The 20,277-nt window shown below is 38.9% G+C and overlaps 1 protein-coding gene across 1 annotated transcript in view; it reads right to left on the reverse strand.

Moving 5' to 3' along the window:
• Nucleotides 1–7,072: 7,072 nt before the first annotated feature.
• Nucleotides 7,073–20,277, reverse strand: part of Taf4b (TATA-box binding protein associated factor 4b) — a 118,810-nt gene continuing 105,605 nt past the window's right edge. The window contains exon 15 of the mRNA XM_050160684.1: nt 7,073–8,193. Coding sequence (XP_050016641.1) covers nt 8,026–8,193 — 168 coding nt within the window. The 3' untranslated portion in view covers nt 7,073–8,025. The remainder of the gene's footprint in view (nt 8,194–20,277) is intronic.

Consider the following 20,277-nt stretch of genomic DNA (forward strand, 5'->3'; position numbering starts at 1 on the left):
GGGGAAAAAAAGAAATAAAAAAAATAAAATAAATAGAAAATTAACAGAACAACTGAAAGCTCTGGAACAAAAAGAAGCAAACTCACCCAGGAGGAATAGACGGCTAGAAATAATCAAATAGATGGATGAAATCAATAAAATAGAAACAATACAAAGAATCAATGAGACATGGAGTTGGTTCTTTGAGAAAATCAACATGATTTTATAAAAACTTTATCCAAACTAACTGAAAGACAGAGAGAGAATATCCAAATTAATAAAATCAGAAATGAAAATGGGGCCATAACAACAGACACTCAGGAAATCTAGAGGATCATCAAGTTATACTTTAAAAAAAAAACTGTACTCCATGAAATTGGAAAATGTAAAAAAATGGACAGTTTCATGATAAATATCACTTACTAAAATTAAATCAAGACCACATAAACAAATTAAATAGAACTATAACTCCCATGGAAATAGAAACAGTCATCAAAAGTCTCCCAAACAAAAAAGGTCCCAGGCCAGATGGTTTCAGTCCAGAATTCTTCCAGAACTTCAAAGAAGAGCTAATACCAATACTCCTCATACAGTTCCACACAATAGAAACAAAAGAAACACTTCCAAACTCTTTTTTATGAGGCTACAATTACCGTGATAGCCAAACCACAAAAGGACACAGCTAAGATAGAAAATTACAGACCAATCTCACTCATGAACAGTGAAGCAAAAACGCTCAATAAAATACTGGCAAACCGAATTCAAGAACACCTAAAAAAAATCACCCACAATGACTTCATCTTAGAGATGCAAGGATGGTTCAACATATGACAGTCTTTCAATGTAACCCAAAGCAAACAAAGGAAAAAAAAACCACATGATCATCTCATTAGATACTGAAAAAGCCTTCAACAAAATTCAATACCCTTCATGATTAAAAAAAGGGGGTCTTGGAAAGAGCATAAATATATGGAACATACCTAAACATAATAAAGGCAGTATACATCCAGCCAACAACGAATATCAAACTAAATGGAGAGAAACTCAGTGATCCCATTGAAATCAGGAACAAGACAGTTTTCCACTCTCTATATATATTCAATATAGTACTCGAAGTTCTACCTAGAGCAATAAGACAACAAAAGAAAATTAAGGGGATACAAATTGGAAAAGAAGTCAAACTTTCACTATTTGCTGATGATATAGTATCTATAAGTGATCCCAAATATTCTACAAGGGAACGCCTACAACTGATAAAAAAAAAAACCTTCAGTAATTTAGCAGGATGCAAGAATCCTCAAAAAAATCAGCAGACTTCCTATATAAAGATGATAAAAGGGCTGAGAGAAATCACAGAAACATCACCCTTCACAATAGTCACAAATAACACAAAATATCTTGGGGGTAACTCTAACCAAACAAGTTAAAGACCTGTATGACAAGAACTTTAAATCTTTGAAAAAAGAAATCGAAGAAGACATCAGAAAATGGAAAATGGAAACATCTCCCATGTTCTTAGATAGGTAGGATTAACATAGTAGAAATAGCAATCTTACCAAAAGTAATCTGCAGATTCAACACAATACCCATCAAAACCCCAACAAAATTCTTCAAAGATTTCGAAAGGACAATACCCAGCTCCATATGGAAAAAACAAGAAACCCAGGATGGCCAAAAGAGTCCTGTACAATAAAGAACTTCTGGAGGCAGCACCACGCCTGACTTGAAACTCTATTCTACAATTATAGTAATGAAAACAGCTTGGTATCAGCACAAAAACAGACAAGTGGACAAATGGAATCAAATCGGAGACACTAATATCAATCCACACATCTATGAACACCTGAATTTTAACAAAGAGGCTAAAATTATACAGTGGAAAAAAAGAAAGCATTTTCAAGAAATGGTGCTGGTATAACTGGAATATCGACATGTAGAAAAATGCAAATAAAGGTCATGCTCAACCTCCTTAGCAATCAGGGAAATGCAAATCAAAACAACTAAGAAAAAAAAAGCAAATAATTCCATATCTATCCCCATGCACAAAACTCAAGCCCAAATGGATCAAAGACCTCAACATAAAACCAACCAATCTGAACCTCATAGGAGACAAAGTGGAAAGTAGCTTTGAACACATTGGCACAGAAGACCACTTCCTAATAAATATAACTCCAATAGGACAGACACTGAGAGCAAAAACTAATAAACGGGACCTCCTGAAATCCAGAAGTTACTGTACAGCAAAGGATACAGTCAACAAGACAAAACACAGCCTACTGAATGGGAAAAGATCTCCACCAACCCCACATCTGACAGAGGGCTGATCTCCAAATTATGCAAAGAACTCAAGAAATTAGACATCAAAAGACCAAATAATCCAATAAAAAAAATGAGGTGGAGAGCTAAACAGAGAACTCTCAACAGAGGAATATCAAATGACTGAAAGACACTTAAGGAAAACTCAGTGATCAGGGAAATGCAAATCAAAACAACTCTGAGATACCAGATACCAGTCAGAGTGAACAAGATCAAAAACTCTGATGACAGCCTATGTTGGAGAGGATGCGGAATAAGGGGAACACTCCTCCATTGCTGGTAGGAGTACAGTCTTGTATAGCCACTTTGGATATCAGTATGATGATTTCTCAGAAAATTGAGAATCATTCTACCTCAAGACCCAGCAATACAGCTCTTGGGCATATACCCAAAGGATGTTCAATCATACCACATTTGATCAACTATGTTCATAGCAGCAATATTCATAATAGTTAGAACTTGGAAATAACCTCAATGCCCATCAACCAAAGAAGGAAAATGTGGTACATCTACACAATGGAATACATAGCAGTAAAAAAACGACATCTTGAAATTTGCAGGCAAATGGACAGGACTAGAAAAAGCCATCCTGAGTGAGGCAATTCAGACCCAGAAAGACAAGTCACAACCCCAGAGAACCAAAGTAACAAAGAGAGAGATACATTGGTCTGCCTAGGAAGGAGAAAAAGACAAGATTTCCTGAGTAAATTGGGAGTGTGGAGGGCAGGGTGGTGGTGGTGGAAGGGGAAGTGGAAAATGTATGGCACATCCTATCTAAACAATTAAAATGAGAATTAAAAAAAAGTCACCTGTTTTCTGACTGCAGACAGCATATGACCATCTATTTCACATTCCTGCTGCTAGACCTTTCCAGCCTTGATGGATTGCTCATCTTTTACACCAGGGGCCAGAATAAACTCTCCTCCCCAAGTTGATCTCTGGTTGGGTATTTTGTTGCAGGAACAAGTAACTAATACAGGAATGAAGCTCAGTGGTAGAACCTTTGCATGACAAGACTCAGTTCAGTCCTCAGCACCAAACACACACACACACACACACACACACACACACAGGAGAGAGAGAGAGAGAGAGAGAGAGAGAGAGAGAGAGAGAGAGAGAGAGAGCCTGTTAAATAGCTTTCTGTATTAATTAGTCTTTTTGTGACTTTCTGTACCAGTTTCAATGGTACACACAGGAATTTGTAAAGCTTTAATTAGATTTAAATAATACACTAAGGTTTATGCTTTTAGCCAAGTACAGCAGTTAGGCAGGACGTAAATCTTAAAACAAGAATTACTCCTGCAGTTTCCTAGTATGTGTGATATGCCGGTCTGAGTAGTTTACATAAAAACACAATCATTTACTAAATTCTCAAAGTCACCCCATAGGCCACATACTTTTTTTTCCCAAACAGGAACCAAAGTAAAATAAAATAATTTGCCCAAGGTGAGCATCGCAGGCTTTCTATGGCTGTGATAAAACATATAAAATATCATGAGCAAAAGTAACTTGAAGAGGAAATAGTTTATTTCAATTTACAGTTCCACATCACACAGTATATTACTGAGGGAAGTAAGAGCAACAGGACAGGAACTAGAGACAGGAGCTAGAGCAGAGGCAGAGGCCACAGAAGTGGTATTTACTGAATTGCTCAGCATGTTTTCTTACAGCACTCAGGGCTACTAGCCCCGTGGTGGCATTACCCATAGAGAGCTGAATTGTCCATCAAACACCTATCAAGAAAGTGCACCATGGGCTTACCCACAGACAAACCAGGAAAGGGCATTTTCTGAATTGGGGTTCCTTCTACTAAAGAGGACTCTATCTTGTGTCAAGTTCACACAGAACTAGCCGACAGAATTGGCTGTGTTTTACAAGAGACCAGAGCCACTAATGTTAAATCTTTTGTTTTGCTCTGACAGTTTATACTAGTCAACTGAAGTTGAGAACTCAGCAGTGATTAAGAAGAGACTGACATCACTGAAGTGAAATCTTCTAGAAATCTTTCCTCTGGATCAGCACACAGAAGCTGGTTCCAGAACCATCCAAGAATGTATCATGTGCTGTTAGCTGATGTTGATAGTGTAAGGGGCACTCACTGGTATTGGTTTTAAAGGCATGAAATGTTCATGGAGAGCCGCTGAGTCTTGGTACCGTGTGGTAGGGCTACAAACACTAAGGAAAGCCCATTGGCCAAGATACAGATACAACTTAGTTGCTATAGAGACCCAGGTAGAGGGCTCATGGTGAGAAATGGAGTTCTGGCACTATGTGACAGAGTTAAAAGTCCTTGAAGACAGGCCATGAAAAGGCTACCGGCAAAGATACAGGCCATTTGTAGAGACCCCAGTATTTTGGAGATGTCAGTACCATGGGATGACCACCAAGAACTTGCTAGAGTGGAGTCAGCTTGAACCTATGAGACAAGCTGTGTGTGCTGTAGATTAGGCAATAAAGTTCATCAAGATAATCCCTCACAGGCTTTCCCTGAAGCCTACATGTGACGTTGAAAAATGAGCCAGAATATCACAAGAATGGTATAATGCAAAACTCTCTACTAGGTTATATTCACACATGTGACACAATATAATTTTCCCCCTCTGCAGAATATTAACTGGAACTTTTGAGGGCAATTTGTACACACTTAACTGATTCTACAACAGACAAAGTAATAAAGTTCAAAACAGCAAGTACCTTGGTCCTGTTAACGTTCCTAAAAATTATGCCTTAGCATTGCTGTTTTCTGCTTGAACCATATCATCACTAGTATAAAATCTTAATTCTAAATAAATTTCTCTCAAAAAAATCCTAATGAAACAAAATATGTCATGTGTAAGTTTGAAGAGTTTTACATGTTTTAAATGTGCTTGCTGGGTCAGTAAACTGGCTCAGCAGGTTAAGGACACTTGCTGCCAAGCCTGATGACCTGAAGTGATCTCCAGTCTCACATAAAAAAGACCAACTCCTGCTAGTTGTTCTCGGACCTCCACATGAAAACACACACAAAATATAAAAAATATTTTTAATTGTTTCTTTCGAAAAAAAAAAGATTATTGAGGCTAGGGAAGCGACTGAGTGGGTAAGAGTACTGCTGTGCAAATGTGACAACCTGAGTTGGATCCATAGCATTCACATTAAAAAAAAAAATCAATGCTCCTTAATATTGTGTTAATGCACCTACCCCAAAGCCAAATGTGTGGAGTAATAATTTGTATGCACTTGTTTGTTTTCCCCTGTGTAATATACATCCCACAACACAGGTTTCAGAACTGACATTAAAGAAGTCAGAACTGGCTCAGAGGCTAGAGGGCCTGCAGACTGAACATAAGGTCCTCAGCACCCATGTGAAAAGCCAGCTGGTACGCTCCTGCTGTGTGAGCATACGGTCCCAAGTGTGGGTCCCCAGCACCCATGTGAAAAGTCATGTTGGTATGTTCCTGCTATGCGAGCATACAGTGTAAAGTGTGGGTCCCCAGCACCAGTGTGAAAGGCCATGTTAGTATGCTCCTGCTGTGTGAGCATACGGTCCCATGTGTAGGTTCAGCACCTGTGTGAAAAGCCATGTTGGTAGCTCCTGAAATCCCAGGGCTCACAGGCAGAGTCAGGAAGATACTCCTGACCAAACAGTGAGCTCCAGACTCAGTGAGACCTTTGTTATCTAACGTAAGATAGAGGGGTGAAAGTGGAAGACACCCATACATACACCACACATGTGTATATCACAAAAAGGCTTTCTATTAAAATTTTTGAAAAAGATTATCTTGGTAAGAGATACTCAACGGGCCAAGAGAAGCTTTTAGAATAACTATGTTTAGCCTTCTTTGTGAGTCAAACAGCAGGTAAATTTATAACTATTGCAAAGGAAGTGATACAGCAACTTAGATCTAAGTGAGATTCCACAACCAAATGTCCACAGTCCAAAATAAATAAGAAATTCACTGCCAGGCACATCTGAACCCTCCAGGGATTGGCTACCAATGAAAACTGCTGCAAAGTCAGTGACTGAGCAAAGTTTTGTGTTTTGTTGGTTTTTTAATCATAAAATAATGGCTTTAATGGTGTATTTTAAATAATTTTAAACATCTGATCACTAAGATTACACAAATATGGAAGCACATTGTACTTTACAAAAAATAAAGCTAAGCATTTAAATATACAAAACAACTTTGGATATAGATTTCTTGTTAAGTTACTTTTTAAACATATACATAATTTATGGCATTTTACATAACTTGCTAAAACAAAAACGGTGGCCAATTAAACTCTTATAACAATATAGAATATGGCCATAACAGATACTGTGGGAAGAACAGAATGTATAGTGATAAACTAGAAGTGTTCCCCTGAATCTTTCCCCTAGTATTTTCCTTTAATTATCTTCTGGGAGGAGGATGTGGCATTCTTTTGGTATGTGATTTCAATTCCACTATTATTTTTTTGTCAGCTATAATTTACATAGGTAGATTTAAAAAAGAGGGGAGGTGTCTTGAGTATCGGATTCCTCCGTGCAGAATGGTACATAATGTGTTGCTCACAGAGCCACAAGCCCAAGGGTGAAACACTGAAAGCACCTCTAAGACAACCGAAGGGTGTCCTAGAATGTTCTTGCCAGCAGTTAGAGGTTTTGAAAAGCACTAGATGCTTAAAACATACAAAAGAGAAAAAGAACTCCATCTTGGGAAATAAGATAAAAAAAAAAAGGCATCTTTTGAAATACTGTAACTAAATATTTGCCAGGTTTTCTTCTTTGATTGACCTATGATTTCCTCTCTCTCTCTTTCTTTTCTTTTTCTTTTTTTTTTTTTTTTATTTTGGCCATCACCAAAACAAGAGCCAGCTTTGTCATTCCAAGTGCAGTCACCCACCTGGGCACATGGTATACCTATCTGTTTCATATTGCCATTTTCATTTTTCCCTTGTCAATTTGAATGCAAGGCCTCATATTCCTTCTAGTATTTTCTAGTTTTTCCATTTTTCAGTGAGGTATATCAGTAGCAACTCAGCTTTGAAACTTAGCTGACAAGGATGCCTCACTAGGTATCATAAACAGTGCAGTGTGGGGAGCCAGAGAGACAGCAACCTCAGGCACAAATGGTCCCATCAGCTGTGTTTGTAATTCTAGCTCAGCTAATCCAAGTCGAGAGTGACCCTATGCTGTGGCTTGCCACATGTCGACTTCAGAAGGTACCTGCCACAGTTAGCTACCTAACTTCTAATTGCAGACATGAAATCTAATACTAGGAGACAGGTTCAGTATAGGATATATTCTGACGCTTCCTTTCTCCTACATCTAGATGCAGTCTGTATCAGACAGGGGTACCTTATTGCTATGGTGTGAAAAAACAAAACAAATAGAAAACGAAGACGGTAAGAGGGAGTCCCTAGCTGCTGTAATTGAATGCAGGTGGGTAGGTGATACTTCTATATAAAGTATACTTTATACTTATATATAAAGTATACTCTAAAGTACTGACTTTCAGAAAACATCTGAATTCTCATCTGCAAAAATACACAGGACATACAGACAAAATGTAGTTTAAACAAAGAAAAAGGAAAGCGCGAGCTTGTCGGTGTAAACAGTGGTCTTCCACACTGGTGACTGTTTTCCAGAGGAGATTTCAGGACAGTGCAACAGTGCTCTCTAGATCTTCTTTGGCAGTAAACAGTGCGCGTCTGGATGGATGGACAGAAGGATGGAAGGATGGATGGATGGATGGATGGATGGAGTGATCACTTCAGAAGGGCAAGGTATAGGGCTCGAGAATACTTCATCTCTCTTTCCTGTTCCATACAGAATATCAAGTCCCTGAGGCAGATTCTTGTGATTCTTGGTCGAAGCAATGGTTTGGTGGCTGTTAGGCTGGATGTCCCAGAAGCAGAAGGGTTATCTTTGAAGCCCTAAACAGGTATAGGGGAAAGGGGAGGGGGGAAAGATAGAATTAGTTTAAAATAAAAATTCTCATAAAGGAAAACCTGTTTCTTGCGGCACACAGGAGCCCACTGTCCACTGGGAAGGTATTATGGAAGGTTAAACCCACTAAGGTCATGACATCATTTACTTCTTTCTCCTGGCCTGCCAGGAAACGGTTTGATTTCTTTGAATGAAATGATTTCTTCTCTTCTAGGTGCTCCTTGCTCTACTCTCCTGCCCATCCCACTTAAAAGATTTTACAAAAAACTTCAAAGTGATGGATAAATTTATTTTGATCCTGGGGCTGATGAAGAATTACATATACATAAAAATAAACATAACAAAAGCCCATTGTGGTTCAAATTTCATCATGTCACAGTACCAAAAAATAATAGCTCTCCAGTAGCTATTTCTTTCATACAACATTGCAGCATCGTGAGTGAGGGAAGTTTCTATTTCTCAGACAAGACAGGAAAATGACTTTAGCCTTAGTCATATGTCCTGAGTCTCACAGCAAAAGAGTAATAGGTCTCAATTTTTAATTTGATATGAAGTTAGTCACTGTGTTATGTTGTATTATTGGTGGTGCCAGGTAAGCACTTACCATTCTGGTTGCCTCCAAGCATACATTTCCCACTCTTTTACAAAGAACCTTAGCTACATGTTTCTCTGCAAGAGGATGTTTCCATACCATCACTAACCTGCCAGACCAAAAGCTCTCGAAGCACAATGACTATTATTTATAGCCCCTCCAGAACTTGTCAAATCGTGAACAAACAGCATGAGTATCCATAGTATTTTCTTTTGGAAAAGGGTCTCTCCATTTAGCTCTGGTTCGCCTGGAACTCACTGTGTAGTTAGGCCAGCCTCAAACTCAGAGATCTACTTGCCTCTTGCTCTGAAGTGTTGGCATTAAAAGCAATGTACTACCATACCCAGTGTAATATTTTCTTAACTGAATTTACTATGAACACAACAACCAATGTAAGTTTCAAGTTCATCCAAGAATAAACTGAAACCCAGTACTCCTGCATTAAGACCATTTCCTGAACACTGACATCTATGGACTATTAAGCTAAATTATTTATTATTATTATTTTGTGAATTATGATGTAGGGCTGGGGGAGGCACATGCATGCTATGGTGTGGATGTGGAGACTAGAGAACAACTCCGTAGAACTGGTTATCTCCTATATTTATAGGGGTTCTAGGAATCAAACTCAGGTTGTCAAGCATTTGTGGCAAGTACTCTATCCACTGAGCCATCTCAATGTCACCAGTAAATAAATAATAAATAAGTAAATGATGACAATTAACAGTCTTACCCAGCTATGACATTTATGAACCACATAGGCAACCAGAATGGCATGATTACCCTTTGGGTGCAGTACTGCCATGGTATGCATGGCAGTAACCAACATATCTCTAATTAGATTTAAGACCCACTCAACAAGAGGCATACCATGCCTGGTACTGGAAAGCTAGCTAACTATTCAGTACTAGTGAAATCCTGGTTACTGGAGGAGAATCTACAATCATAATTTTACTAAACTAACATATTTCCTAACCATAATCCATTACGCATTTGTCCTTATACCAAGAGATAAGAGTAGTCTTTAACCCTCACCAAGGAAACCTCTCTTTGTAACAGCCAGAGACCATTAAAGAAAACTACAACCAATAAAAATGCAGAGTTGCAAAGTCCTGTTCTGACATACATCCACAATACAACTGCAGCTCCATCCAAGGCTCAGAGATCATTTCAGAAGAGGGATTAAGTTTGCTGTGAGTTTGAGTCTTCTATTAATATCAGAAGCTACACATATAAAGTCTCACCAACATGACCACACAAATGTGAAGGAGCAAGACACCAATGAACATGCCAAACTGAATAGGGAAAGCCCATGAGGCCTCAACCCAATATAAAGAACTATAAGCAACTGAGGAAAGGGCACAGCAATTAGTTGTCCAGTGCCAAACGTTCAGCCTTGAAAAGATATATACAAGTAATATATGAATTCAACAGGCTATATTCAGGAAAACATATAATGTATATACACAATATAATATAAGTTTTCTATGACATATACAAATACACACACACGTGGATCTGAGTTTGAGGCCAGCCTGTTCTACAGAGCAAGTTCCATGATAGCCAGAGCTACACAGAGAAACCCTGTCTCAATAAACCAAAATAAAGAGAAGAATAAATAAAATAAAAATAAATTTAAAAGGAATTTAAATTATTATTATTGTGCATGTGTGTATGTTATATATGAGTGCTGGTGGACACATACCACATGCAGTGTACAGGTGTCAAAGGACAACTTTGAGGAGTAGATTCTCTCCTTCTACCATGGATTCCAGGGATCAAACTACAGTTATTGAACTTGCACAGTAAGCACTTTTATCCACTGAATAATCTTGCTTGACCCAAACAAAGAATTACTTTAAAGGGTAATTGTATAAAAGTGAAACTCTTGATTTCACTTTATGTGTGTTGGGGAGGGTATTTTAGTCAGAATTCCAGGTTACGGTCCATCATAGCAAAGAAGCCACAGCAGCAGGGCCTTTAGAAAAACGGGCATATTATATCTGCAGACAGAAGAGAGTCACAGATATGTCCATGCTTTCACTCAGCTCGCACTAAGCATTATACTCTTGCAAAGTTCAGGATCCCTATAGTAGGGAATGACGATGCCCACACTGAGAACTAATCTTCAATAACATAATCAAAATAATCTTGCACAGACAGGTCAAGTTAATCTAGACAATTATTCATTGAGACTCTCCAGATCATATAAATCTTTTGCCTTTCATTTTATTTTAGAACTATATTCTGTTTTGAAAAGTATCTTCGGGGCTGGCGAGATGGCTCAGTGGTAAAGGCACATTCAGCATAAGCCTGGAGACCCGTGTTTGATCCCTGAAACCCATGTAAAGGCAGAAGAAAACTGACTCCAGAAAGTTTTCTTGTGAAAACCAACACACATGTGTAACATGAAGGGGCCAGGCCTGCTTGTTTGGGTTTCTGTCCCGCCCGGTACCCCACAACTGTTTAGCTCCAAAGAAAATCACACATAGATCTCTATAAGTTATAAAGCTGATTGGCCCATTAGCTTTAGCCTCTCACTGGCTAACTCTCACATCTTGATTAACCCATTTTTCTGATCTATGTTTGCCATGTGGCTCAGTACCTTTTGTCAGTAAGGCAGATCACACATCCCGCTGCTTTGATGGTCTGGGCAGGAAAAGGAGGAATCAACTTCCTCCTTCCCAGAATTCTCCTGTTCTCATTACATCATTTCTACTTCCTGTCTGGTTTTCCCACCTATATTTCCTGCCTGGCCAATCAGCGTTTATTTATAACATGATTGACAGAATACAGACAATTCTCCCACACCACACATGCATCATAAATGCATGCATACACAACAATAAATTAATTTCGTAAAATCTCAAAGTAAAAAGAAAAACATTTTGATCGGATTGGCAACTCTGCTTCATCCTCTCAAGACTTACACAAAGGTAGTTAGGTAACACGGGAATCAAATTTTCCCATTCTGTTTTAATAATACTGGATATTAATTATTCCCATCACAATTTTGGTTTGTTTGACAGTGCAGGGCATGGTGTGTAAAGTCAACAAAATACCACAATCAAATCAGTCAATGTAATTTAATGCACATTCATAGCATGTCTTTGGGGAGGCTTTATCTAGCCAAACAAATTTTCTAATAACACATTCAATTTTTGAGGGCTATACCATCTTAACCACATCTTTTCTCCCATTACGTTAATCTTGTTCATAGGACAGTCCATAAAGAAAAAGGATTGTTCTCTACACCACCTACATACAGTTCAGAGCTCTGACAGGTGCAGAATATGATCTGTCCATTCCAAGTACTGAGCTATGATCAAATAAGCATGGGAGTCCAGAGTGAATTATCTGGTGTCTTTCTTCTCTGCAAGTCTTGCTACTCAGGTGTGCAATAGATGATATCTTACTACTGCCAATTATTACTGACAGCCAAAGAAACCCACCCAAACCCTGAAACCAGAGCCAGTGAAAAAAAAAGAAAATGACTGTCCAACCTCACCCAGACAAGATAGGACAGTCCTTCTAAAATCCTGCTTCATAGCAAAGTCTGTCAGTTATTCTAGGTGTGTGGGTCAAAGGTGGACACTCCAAATGTTGCAGAGAACTATGGGTGACTGTCCAGGCAGTCAGCTGTTTCTGTCATTTCTTACATTTTTTGGAAGTTGCTTGCTCGCACTTCCTGTTTACTTAGTTAATATTATTTCCTTCTAGGGTCTCCGAGGTAGCTGAAGACTAGACAGTTATAGTTACCATTTTCCTTGTTTACATGACTCAGGAAAGAAACTCACTAAAGCAATATAAAGTATAGAAGGTTGAGAAATATCAAAATATAGTTTTGTATGATAATACAAGTTGTGGTAGAAAATAAATGAGGTACAAATCTTTGGGTTTACCAAGATCAGATAGATAATAGAGTAATTTCTCTGAATTTGTCAAATACAAATGGAGGAGACATTGTTGATGTACTTATTGCCTGTACATACTGTATATAGTTATTTTACTTAATGTATATAGTTTTTATTCGTTATAGCATTTTTTTATGTTAGACAAAAGGAAAATATAGTGATATTTTTATTTATGTTTTAACAAATAAAGCTTTCCTGAAAATCAGAGGGCAAAACTAAGCCACTAGAGGTCAGGCAGTGGTGGCACACGCCTTATATACAGGATTTAGGAGACAGAGGCAAATGGATCTCTGTGAGTTCAAGCCCACCCTGCACTACATAAGATCAATGCAGAAACAGATCCAGGTGGTGGTGAAGCACACATTTAATCTCAGTACTAGGGAGTCATATGTCTTTAATTCTAGCACTAGAGGGGAATATAAGAGGGAAAGAGACAGAGGCTTAGTTGCCCAGTCTTGGTAGAGGTAAGACTTCTCCAATGGCTTGAATGTTTTTGCTTTTCTTCCCTTCAGCTTGAACCCCAGTATCTATCTCTGGGTTTTTTGAGATACAAGTATGTACTCTGAAGAATTAAAGTAGCGCTGACTGATTCTTTTTCATATATAAAAGTTTTGGTTTGTGATTCCTTTAAGATTCCCTTTCAAGGTAAGTAATAAAGCAATTGACCCTTTCTGTTTAACAGCAAAATGCAGCTTGCTAGTAAAAGACATGATTGAGAAGAATAGCTTCCTTGCCTACATGGTTAATCTATAATAAGGTGGCTAGAGTATGTGGGTTCTTAGGGAAATTTGTTTCTCACCTGTAATATACAATGTGTTTTATCACGTAATAAATATGAAAAAGATGTTGTTTTTTACTTGTATTCATTCACTTTAAAAACAGAATGAAACCTCATTTTAATTTTTATAGTTCCTGAAAGATTCTGCTAGGGTATATAAGCTGTAAGGGAAAGAATATTTAAGAATTAAATAAATTAAGTTAAAATGGGCTAGAAGGAAAATACCAATGAAAGAGTTAGAAGGAAAACATCAAGAATGTAGGAACTAGAAGGAAAACATCAAGAATAAAGATAGGTTAGAAAGAATGCATCAACAATGAAGAGTAGAAAATCACTGGGAAAATAAAGAATAGAGAATGCAAAAGAAGAATAAAGGCTTTCCTTTATTCTATAGAGGTTTCTGCAGGAAACCATCAAGAAAGTATGTGAGTGGTATTTTTTTTCCCCTAACTCCCTCAGATAGAAAAGTCTAGTATGCAGTGAAACCATGGATTTCCCTTTGAGTCCTGTGCTGCCTGGAAGCTGGTTGCCTAGATAGTGATAATCTTGTTTATAACAGATTTATTTAAAACGTTAGTGCATTCTAAAGAAGTACTGATACCAGGCATGGTAGTGCACACCTTTAGTCCCAGTCCTTGAGAGGAAGAGGTAGGTGGATCTCCACATTCAAGACCACCCTGGCATACAGAATAAGTTTCGGGAAGACCAAGGCTATACACAGAGAAACCCTGTCTTGGGGGAAGAAAAAAGTACTGAAAGAAGGAAGGGAGACAGGGACAAAAGAAGGGATGGAAAGAAGAAAAGGAGGGAAGGAGGGAGGAAGGGAGGGAGGGAGGGAGGGAGGGAGGGAGGGAGGGAGGGAGGGAGGCAGGCAGCCTAGATCTCACCTAGTTCAGGTTATCCTCCAAATCACTTTGCAGCCAAGGATAAACAATGAACTTTTGGCTCCCTTGTCTGTCCCTCTCACGTGTTAGGATCACAGACATGTGACACCATGCCTGGTTTACATGGTTGTGAGGATCAAACCCAGGGCTTCAGCAAGCTGTACAAGGACTTTACTGTTAAATGAATTATTAACTGTTCTTAGTAATAAAAACCTGGAATCAGATATTAGGGGGTTGAAAGCTAAAAGATCAGAGAAGCAGAGCAGTCAGCCACTAGTTGTTCTTACGTCTATGAAATCCTCAGACTGAATGGGGTATTCTGTCTCTACAAGTCCTCAGCATTAATGTTGTCTCTATGAAACTTCGGACTAAATCTGAGCTCCTGTCTCCTCCTGCCTTATATTCCTCTCTCGGCCTAGCCACATCACTTCCAGTCTCTGCCTCCCTAATGCTGGGATTAAAGGTGTTAGCCGCCACCACCACCACTTGGCTCTGTTTCCTTTTTAGATTGGTTCAATCTGGTGTAGCCCTGAGCAATCTTAAACTCACAGAGATCCGTCTGTCTCTGCCTCTCAAGTACTGGAATTAAAGTTGTATGCCACCACTGCATGGCCTCTATGGCTAACTAGTGTGCTAGCTCCACACCCTCATCTTCAGGCAAGTGTTATCTGTTAAAGCACAAGCCAAATATCACCACATTTGACCTACCTAGCTACATTTCCAGCTCAAGGCAGTGTTTTCTTGATCCATAAATGATATATTATTGACAATTCTAAATCTATACATATTTAAGTGTTCACACCAAGCATCTTCCTGCAACCAAGTTTGTCATGTTACATAAATTTTAAAATGGTTCAGAAATTCTGTCTTTATGAAAAGACAGAAAAGTCATTGTTAGCAAAAGTCACATAGAGTGAAGTAAACTGTAACAATTGAGAGAACCCAGGACACAAAAGAACTGTGTGGTTCTATTTTTGCCAAGTCTCCATAGAAGCAAGGTTCCAGGAATCAGGTAGTAAGTTCTTGGGGAACGAAGAAACAATTAGATGAGTACAGTGGTTTCCCAGAGTTCCCATGATGCTTCCCTTTTATTGTGAGCACTGATTAGGTGGGTATGTTCCCTACATAAAAATTTAGTCAGCTTATGATTTGATTTTTGTTCCTTCTGCACCAATGCTGCACTCTGACAGAAAATAAAAACTACTAGCAAAAACACCATCTCATCTCTGTAGGAAATTAAAAGGAAAGTGTAATAAGGGAACAAAAAGAAGATGTAAAAAATATAGAGACCCAATCATCTAGATAAGGAACAAAGGGGTCACAATTCATGTCTGTCATGTGACAAGCCTAAAGTATGCAAGGGAAAGAGCTGCATTATAGCTGGCAGTCCATGGTTGAAGAGGAGGTCATTCCAACAGGAGGCAGTAGAAGGCCTGAGTCAATGTTATAAATCATACAAACCCCAAGGGACATTCTACAATCCATCACACACGGCTTTCATAATTTACAACTTCCCAAAGGTGACAACATTCCCTTCACCAAAATCATGACCGATGTAGCAAGCCGAATTCTTGAATCTGTATGCAAAATAAATTCCTACCATTTTTATAATTGGGATAGTTAACAATTCTGACTGGTTAGAAACTAACAATCTAACAAATCCTCTGTTGTCACAATAAGCAGGCAATTCTTGGTCATCGGATGACAGCTTACATCCATCAACACCAAACCTGCCTCTTTCCACCACTTTTCTTTTCCCTCCATACCACTAGCTCATTCATTCAGTTCTACAGTGTCAAGACTTTAAATCACTAATGTAGTTCAAGAAGCTTATACAAGAAAAAACAGGCTTTTATAAAGAACACATTGTTTACTTCTGAAAAAGAGGGATTCCTAATCCACTTGTCACATAAGGATATTCTTTTATGTGGATTCTTACTAGAATGAAAGAAAGAATGGAGAAACAATCAACTCACCAAATGCCTAGCCAAGCCTACTGACAGCACCCTCTAGAACTACAGACCAAGTCAACTAGTTTCACAATTTGTTAGATTGTTTCATTGAACAAAGTTTCTTATTTCTATCTAGAAAAAAAAAACAGCAAAAACTCTTTTATTTTTATAAAGGAACGTCTGGAGGCATTACCATCCCTGACTTCAAACTCTATTACAGAGTTACATTATTGAAAACAGCTTGGTATTGGCATAAAAACAGAGAAGTCGACCAATGGAATCGAATAGAAGACCCTGACTTTAACCCACAAACCTATGAACACCTGATTTTCGATAAAGGAGCTAAAAGTATACAAAGGAAAAAAGAGAGCATCTTCAACAAATTGTGCTGGCAAAACTGGATGTCAATATGTAGAAGAATGAAAATAGACCCATATCTATCACCATGCACAAAACTCAAGTCCAAGTGGATTAAAGACCTCAATATCAGTCCAAACACACTGAACCTGATTGAAGAGAAAGTGGGAAGTACTCTACAACACGTGGGCACAGGAGACCACTTCCTACGTATAACCCCAGCAGCACAGACAGTAAGGGCCTCATTGAATAAATGGGACCTCCTGAGACTGAGAAGCTTCTGTAAAGCAAAGGACACTGTTGCTAAGACAGAAAGGCAACCCACTGACTGGGAGAAGATCTTCACCAACCCCTCAACTGACAAAGGTCTGATCTCCAAAATATATAAAGAACTCAAGAAACTAGACCGTAAAAGGCTAATCAACCCAATTATAAAATGGGGCACTGAGTTGAACAGAGATCTCTCAACAGAAGAAGTTCAAATGGCCAAAAGACACCTAAGGTCATGCTCAACTTCCTTAGCGATCAGGGAAATGCAAATCAAGACAACTTTAAGATACCATCTTACACCTGTCAGAATGGCGAAAATCAAAAACACCAATGATAGCCTTTGCTGGAGAGGTTGTGGAGAAAGGGGTACACTCATCCATTGCTGGTGGGAATGCAAACTTGTGCAACCACTCTGGAAAGCAGTGTGGAGGTTTCTCAGGAAATTTGGGATCAACCTACCCATGGACCCAGCAATACCACTCTTGGGAATATACCCAAGAGAGGCCTTATCACACAACAAAAGTATATGCTCTACTATGTTTATAGCAGCATTGTTTGTAATAGCCAGAACCTGGAAACAACCTAGATGCCCTTCAATTGAAGAATGGATGAAGAAAGTATGGAATATATACATATTAGAGTACTACTCAGCAGTAAAAAACAAGGACTTCTTGAAGTTTGCAGGCAAATGGATGGAAATAGAAAACACCATCCTGAGTGAGGTAAGCCAGACCCAAAAAGAGGAACATGGGATGTTCTCACTCATATTTGGTTTCTAGCCATAAATAAAGGACATTGAACCTATAATTCGGGTTCTTAGAGAAGCTAAATAAGAAGGAGAACCCAAAGAAAATCATATAGGCATCCTCCTGAATATTAAACTTCATCAGGCGATGAAAGGAGACAGAGACAGAGACCCACATTGGAGCACCGGACTGAAATCTCAAGGTCCAAATCAGGAGCAGAAGGAGAGAGAGCACAAGCAAGGAACTCAGGACCGCGAGGGGTGCACCCATACACTGAGACAATGGGGATGTTCTATCAGGAACTCACCAAGGCCAGCTGGCCTGGGTCTGAAAAAGCCTGGGTCAAAACTGGTCTCGCTGAACATAGCGGACAAGGAGGACTACTGAGACCTCAAGAACAATGGCAACGGGTTTTTGATTCTACTGGACCTATTGGTTTCGTGGGAGCCTAGGCAGTTTCGTGGATGCTCACCTTACTAGACCTGGATGGAGGTGGGTGGTCCTTGGACTTCCCACAGGGCAGAGAACCCTGATTGCTTTTTGGGCTGACGAGGGAGGGGGACTTGATTGGGGGAGGGGGAGGGAAAGGAGAGGCGGCGGTGGGGAAGAGACAGAAATCTTTAATTAATAAAGAAGTAAATAAATTAAAAAAAAAGAATTCATAAAATTCTACAAGAATTAATAAAAAATATTCCATTAAAAACCTGTAACCACCCAAAGTAACCTGGCTCCATGCTAACCCACAGCCTGATCCGGTTCAAGTATTGTGTCACAAGATACTGAACAGAAAAAACACTAGTTGTCAACTTCATAAACAACTTCAAACAGACTACTTAACTTCTGTTTCTTAAACTGCAAACAAGGATACGTTAACAACTTTATGATAGAGGGTCCTAAAAGATCCATATGAAGATTAAATGAGAACATCTGGGACACAGTATGCGATCTCTAAGTGTTGGCCTTTATCAGTCACTGGGAGTCACGGACTGTTTGCAAACAGGGAAGAATATAACTTTACTCCAAGAATTTCCTCCTAATTAATTTTACCACCTGAACCCTAACATCTCAAGTCCTCCCTAAATGGCTAACCTTATAACTTTAGAGAAATGATAAATACTGTTAGGCTTCTCTTGTTTCTTGGTGAACTTTTTTAATTTCAGGGAACTTTCAGTGCTCAAAGTTAAAATGTAGACTAATGGCCACTTCTATATGGAGCTAGCTGCTGGACAATGGATACTTCTACAGACATCTTTCCTATACTTCTCAATAAAACCACAGAAAAGCTGCTGTAACCTTATCAAACACTGTCTCTAGCTGACTCCACACTGTTTCCTGAATTGTAAGACTAAGAAAACAGAAATGTTCTCTGAACATTTAACCAATTTAACATTGAACAGTTAACCAAGCACAAAAACTGGGGCGTTTTTAATAGAGAGGAACTGGAAACAATGGTTCACCACATTTCTCAGGTGCTCTGTCCAATTTATACTAAAGCCCAGTGCAACGCAATTCTAATGTTTTAATCTTATAGTGGATCTAAGTTTTTTTAAACTTGAAGGATGAAACAATGTTAGCCACGGGATTTAGGAATCAGGATGACACCTGGTTCCAGGATAAAAACTCAATATTCTCTAGGACCCAGAAGCAAGGATAAATAGGCATACTGGGGCTGGCTCAGTAGACAAGAGCACTTGCTGCACAGGCGTGAGAACCTGAGTTCAGATATCCAGAAGCCACATTTAAAAAGTTGGGCATGATCAGGTATATATAATTGTAACACCAGCAGTATAGGGAGGCATCAAAATAGGAGAGTTGCCAGGGTTGCAAGCTCCAAGTTCAGTAAGAGACCATGTCTTGAGGTAAGAAAGTGGAGCGTAACAGACATCCATCATCTTCTTCTGGTCTATACATGCACACACGCACAGGTGAACACAATTGCACAGGCATTTATTTACCTCAAGTAAATAAATGAAGTTTCTGCCTGACCCAACGCAATAACACATAGAATCTATACTCAAAAATCTAAGCTATTGGCTGGAGAGACAAGTCAGTTGATAGAGTGCTGGCTCAACCCTTAGCACCACAGAAACCAAGGACGATGGCTCCTATCTGAGAATTCAGCACTTGGATGGAAGCAGGGAGATCAAGAGCTCAAGGTCAATCACATTGACACAGTGAGTGAAAGACTAGCCTGGGCTACACAATACCCTGACTCAAAAACAAGACTGTTTTCTTTTCTTTTTTTTTTTTTTTTTTTTTTTTTCCCCAGACAGGGTTTCTCTGTGGTTTTGGAGCCTGTTTTCTAAGCCTTAAAGAAAACACAGTGGAACAAACTGAACTTTTAAGACTGACTGCCCTCTGCTGGTCAACAAGCAGAAGTTTTGAAGTTATAGGTCTCTGACTCACACTCAATATCCTTACATATGGCACAAGCAGTCTGACATGTCTGTCTCTGCCAAAAATTTTGTCATTCCTAAGTGTGTTTCAAAAGAAGTAAAGAGACTTCAGTGACACTGAACCACAGGGTATGAACTCTAATTGTAGTTCTGAAACTATGTCAGCTACAAAGGAAATATAC

The sequence above is a fragment of the Alexandromys fortis genome, unplaced genomic scaffold (genome assembly GCF_014885135.2).
Source record: "Alexandromys fortis isolate MF-2015 unplaced genomic scaffold, M_Fortis_MF-2015_v1.1 scaffold_104, whole genome shotgun sequence".
Taxonomy (NCBI): Eukaryota; Metazoa; Chordata; class Mammalia; order Rodentia; family Cricetidae; genus Alexandromys; species Alexandromys fortis.